Source organism: Micropterus dolomieu, linkage group LG03 (assembly GCF_021292245.1).
Source record: "Micropterus dolomieu isolate WLL.071019.BEF.003 ecotype Adirondacks linkage group LG03, ASM2129224v1, whole genome shotgun sequence".
In the NCBI taxonomy this organism is placed as follows: Eukaryota; Metazoa; Chordata; class Actinopteri; order Centrarchiformes; family Centrarchidae; genus Micropterus; species Micropterus dolomieu.
The window spans coordinates 10,508,085-10,513,451 of record NC_060152.1 but is presented as its reverse complement, the minus strand read 5'-3'; the positions used below and the strand labels follow the sequence as shown (position 1 = coordinate 10,513,451).

The 5,367-nt window shown below is 42.8% G+C and overlaps 1 protein-coding gene across 1 annotated transcript in view; it reads left to right on the top strand.

The window, feature by feature from the left end:
- The window catches only part of stk40 (serine/threonine kinase 40), a 15,336-nt gene extending 10,227 nt beyond the window's left edge, over positions 1 to 5,109 (top strand). Inside the window, exons 7-11 of the mRNA XM_046044953.1 lie at positions 343 to 458; positions 1,907 to 2,051; positions 2,462 to 2,581; positions 2,863 to 2,947; positions 3,144 to 5,109. Of these exons, the coding sequence (XP_045900909.1) occupies positions 343 to 458; positions 1,907 to 2,051; positions 2,462 to 2,581; positions 2,863 to 2,947; positions 3,144 to 3,362 (685 nt within the window). The 3' untranslated portion in view covers positions 3,363 to 5,109. The remainder of the gene's footprint in view (positions 1 to 342; positions 459 to 1,906; positions 2,052 to 2,461; positions 2,582 to 2,862; positions 2,948 to 3,143) is intronic.
- Positions 5,110 to 5,367: the final 258 nt, after the last annotated feature.

The following is a 5,367-nucleotide window of genomic DNA, read 5'->3' as shown; positions in this document are numbered from 1 at the left end:
GGGGGGGGGGGGGGGGGGGGGGGGGGGGGGGGGGGGGTGCTGTGCAGAGGTACAGATGTAGCAATACAGTTTCTGCTATATATTCGGGCAGGCTATGTAGCAAATCTGTCTGGATTCTCATGATATCCCGATATCTCTCATCGCCTCACGTGTACTCAAATGCACTGCAAAGAGTGTGTGTGTGTGTGTGTGCGCACGTAAAGTTAAAGTGGAGAACGCGGGAGGCAGGGGGGTGTTCATTAGCAGTGGGAATATTTGATTGAAAATGTATTCCTGATTCAAGGGTTAGGGGTAATTAGAAGTATAAAGTACTTTATCAGGTGTGTTTGTGTGTGCTTAAAGGACTCACCGAATCACCATCACCAACTTCTGCCTGGGAAAGCACCTGGTGAGTGAGGACGACCTGCTGAAAGACCAGAGAGGAAGTCCGGCCTACATCAGTCCTGATGTATTAAGTGGTGAGTGAAAAACAGATGTGTTGCATGCATGTTATCTATTTTTTTTTTTTCTTTCTTTTTTTTTTTTATAAAGGACTATATGTACATCCAACAAGGTGGTTGTCAGTCAGAAAAGTGCTGAAAAGCCCCTTTTTGTGAGATGCGGTCATGGGGGGTCAGCATCACCCAGTTTTTGTCACTTTCAAAAACTGACAATTCAACAGTCACACCTGTTGTGCAGCGACTGATCACGTGTGCACATGTGTTAAAACCTTCCTCATTGCCTTATATTTGCCACTTTCTACTTATGTGAAATATGGTTGTGAAGTGTTATTAACTGCAACTACTGTTGTGGTTGGAGTGACCCATGTTGATCCGGATCCAGATGGGATCCTGGGATTTTTTTTTAAAGAGCATTGCATAACATTAAGCAGTCAGTCTTGTGTTTGATTTTTCCGGTTATTAAGCAACAAAAAGGAGATTATGTTGCAATCTTGGACTGACAAAAGCTAGGAATAGCTTTTTTTTTTTTTTTCTTTCCCCATTCTTTGTGTAATCACAGTGATGTTGCATTTTCTCATGGTGTGTTTCTGCAGAGGAAGCTACTTTCCTCTTTGCATGAAACATTTTCTTAATCTGATAAAAGCAGAATCCCATTGTTGTTGTTGTTGTTGTTGTTGTTATTTAGCTTCACTATGCTAATTTGACAGAGTAAAGACCTGAGCACCACATACCAATCAGGTTGATGCTTGACCATGCACTTTTACCACATTTACCATTTTAAACACTGATTTCCAGAACATCCAGGACAGTGCATAAGATTGAGATGAATCATTTCAAACCGAAATTATTCACCACCACTGTAGATAAAACCCGGGCGTGTATATCAGCATAACGTGACAGGCACACAATTAAACAGAGCTTCAGTGACTCACACACAGATGACTCACTGGAGGGAAGCTACTCCCATCTACCCCCATCCCCTCCCATCCTGTGTGTGTGTGTGTGTCAGTCACAAGCTTTAACATAATTGCCTGCTGTTGCTATCGCCTGCCTAGCTATAACAACACTGCCTATGGTTATGCACAGCCATAATGCTCCACCCTCACCAGCTCCAGTTTATTCATCACTGATCCATGGCTGATGTAGTAGCTCAGTTCTCCCATTTTAAAAGTCAGCAGTGGGCTGGAAATTTCTAGGAAATGCAATGGATGTGGACTCATTGCATGTTTTGTTTGCTCATCTTGTTAATCATTAGACCTGGTGACTTGACAGGAATTGAACTTGTGAAAAGGGTTGATCACCCCTGAGTCACAAGGCAAAAACTGTCATTGCACTAAACAAATGTTGATTTCAGCCGCTGTGGCTTATCTGATTTGGGATTATAGCAAAGCACTTCGATATCAGATAATGTGGCACTTGAAATGGTGACCACAAACACTGATCGTGATCCCCTCTCCTGTCTCCAGGTCGGCCGTACCGTGGTAAACCCAGTGACATGTGGGCTCTTGGTGTGGTCCTGTTCACCATGCTGTATGGCCAGTTCCCCTTCTATGACAGCATACCTCAAGAGCTCTTCCGTAAGATCAAGGCTGCAGAATACTCCATCCCAGAGTGAGTACTTGGACTTGAGCACCAGTACTTGTACTGACGATGTGACATTTGGAGATTTATTCAAAGCAATAGAATTGAACTGCTCTCACAACTTATTTGTTTCTAGTCCTTCATAATTTTGAAACACAGAATTACATGAACTGTAACTGGTTATACTGACAGCAATTTTGCCAGAGTGCCCACTCAAACATATTGAATCATTGTTTATATGTTTTTACTAAATGTTTTTGCATACTCCAGTCTGTATTAAGATTTATTTTTTTACTGCAGAACGTTGGCTGATTAGTTACCATACTATAAGTGTGGGCCTGACTAAATGGCTGTATAATCTTTCAATAGTGGCTCTGTGGACTCATGTGGTCACATTTTGCTAACAAAACTGGCCCTTTCTGTTCTCCACCTCCTCACAGGGATGGCCGTGTGTCTGAGAACACAGTGTGCCTGATCCGAAAGCTGCTGGTGCTGGACCCTCAGCAGAGGCTTACGGCAGGAGAGGTGCTGGAGTCTCTCAGTGCAATCATTGCTTCATGGTAATTGCTCCCCCTGCTGGATGTTTGGGGAAAAAAAATGCATCAAATGTGTTTGTTCTCAAGTCATTTATTGTTGAAAAGCTGAGAAATAATTGTAATGAATTTGGGTAAAATGAGTTTTCCACTGGTTGGCTTCACACTTGATTGATTTTTGATTTTGTATGCACTTGTCTGTATATAAAGGCATCCTTTTACATACAGTGATTCCACATACAGAAATTCCACAAATTGACAATCTTATGTTTTTAATAATCATCCTTGTTGTGTCTTCCTAATTACAGGCAGTCTGTATCATCGTTGAGTGGCCCTCTGCAGGTGGTGCCAGATATTGATGATCAGGTCCATCACCCAGAACATCTGCAAGAGGTACATCATTCTTAAAACATGATATCACAAATCAGAATATGGAGCCTGTCGGATGAATCCAGAGTAGCTAAAATAAGGCTACTTGATATAATTCACCTTTTTTCCTGTGGTTGGCTTGGTACTTCTCAGACAGAATTTTTATTTGAGTTAGATCTGATGCTGTAGCACATTTAAATGGTACCTTTTCTTTCCTCAGGCCAAGGTGATAGAAGAGTCATCACAGTACGAGTTTGAGAACTACATGCGCCAGCAGCTGCTGTTGGCTGAAGAGAAGAACACTATCCATGAGGCCAAGAGCTTTCTCACCAAGCGCCAGTTTGGTAGCATCCCACCTGTAAGGCGTCTGGGCCACGACGCCCAGCCTGTCAGCCCCCTAGATGCTGCCATCCTGGCACAACGTTTCCTCCGGAAGTAGTCCCCAACCAGCCATCTCTGCCTCTCTGACCTCCCCAGGGAGTACAGAGACCTGGGGAATCCAGAGAGGACTGAGAAGAATTAGTCCCCAAACTGAACTCGCAAACAGGAGGCCCAGTCAGAACCAGGGTACAGATGGCCCCATTTGCAGGTGGGCTTTGGGCAAGCTAGGTGGAGCAGGCATGAGGAGGGCACCAGAACAAAAGACCAAATTAGACTTCAGTCCTCATGTCTGGATCCTCCAGTGAAACGCAGAAAGCCCTGGAGGAAGATCTGAACCAAAGGTTCCTTGCCCTCAGGTCACCCACAGTCAGATCTCACTGTGCAACCAACCTGAGGCACAGTCACAAGGGTGTGGCTAACACAAGGCTCTGCCTGGAGTGTTGAAGAGACAATTAACCCCATATTCCTCCTCCTTTGAAATCTCCTTACTGTAACACTTTCCCCATCAACTCTGGATCCCCTGAGCAATACAGGACCAGAATCATGTAGCAACCCCTTCTTTTCCTAGTGGTTAATGGTGTTGCCTCAAGTCAGATCACCTGATCAAAGATGTCACTTCTCGATGCCCCCATTCCACCCTCCTCCTCCTCTGTACTGTTTTTCCTGAATCAAAAATGATCCAGACTAGTCCTGTCTATAACGCTGACTTCAAATCAATCTACCTCTCTGTCTCTCTTCTCTGTTGGTAAACCATGCTCACTGTTCTGAGACAAGGGATTGTAACAATGGAGTCTTGATGCCACCAGTGACATAAAGCATTAATGTTTTCTGTCAGTGATAATGCTTTGAAACCTTTTCAGTGGTTTCAAAAAAATCTGAATAAGCTTTTTCTCATTTACCTAAATAAGTAGCATTTTATCCCTACCTTTGAATTGAAGATACTGAATATCAAAGTATGTCTACATGCATCCTTTGATATTTGCAGAATTCATTGTCTCTATCTTTTACTCATCCCTGTGGATATATATATATATATTATTATTTTTTTTTTTTTGCATCTAGGCAGCTAGTGCGAGGTACCTGGAAGTCACAATGCCAAGACCTGAATGGGGGAAAAACTGTTGGATCCTCCCTGCCAAGGCATATTAATGGTAATGCTTCCTCAGTGCCATGATGGTGAAGATCAGGCACTGTCATGTTTCTATTGCCAAAAATCATGTCTTAAAATTACTCTTAGCCAAGGAAACTGGTACCCACAGCCTCATTCAGAATCAAAGGGCTTCCAGGTATTCCAACTTTCCTGTTTCTTTTTAGATCAGATGACTGATCAGATCACAGGACAAGTGTTTTTCAGTGTGAATGTGAACTGTCATTCTACGCTTTGATACTTCTGCAGTGTCCATGAGAGAGTGTGTGTGTGTGTGTGTGTGTTTCAGGCCAGGCAAAATAAGAGCCTGCAGAACTGTCGAGCTGTTAACCTCTGACAGTTGCAGGCCCTTTAAGCTATCCTCCAATCATTGTTCTGTTATCTGGCCTGCCTCAGTGGCAGACACTGTGAAAACCAGAGCAGGCTTTGCTAAGACGGGACTTGACTGAATGGTTTTGTGATTGCCATGAATGCTTTCTTAAGATTGGAAAATATCACACACCTATTGCCATTCTCAAGCCCTCTCTCTAGCTAAACTTATACACGCTTGTAGTATTTCACCATGGAGGCTCTCTATATAGAGGGGATAGCTGGGGTCTAGTAATTGATACTGTAATATTTCATAGATAAATGGAAAATACAGACTCATAGGTTTCAAGTTTCTTTGCTGGGTTTTCTTGGCTAGTGATGCATTCTTCTCTTTAATCAAAGAGTTTCTTTAAACCATGGCAAAGCTACTAACCAGTGACTGTTAGGCATCTGTACACTGCAACTTGCCTTTGCATTGGTACCTGCTTTAGGCTATCTAGGCTTCTTCCTATTTATATTCAAAGTCATTGCATGAACATAGGCTCTGGAATATTTTCAAATATCTTTTTTCTTTGTAATTTCACATTGATATATTTATTCTCTTCCC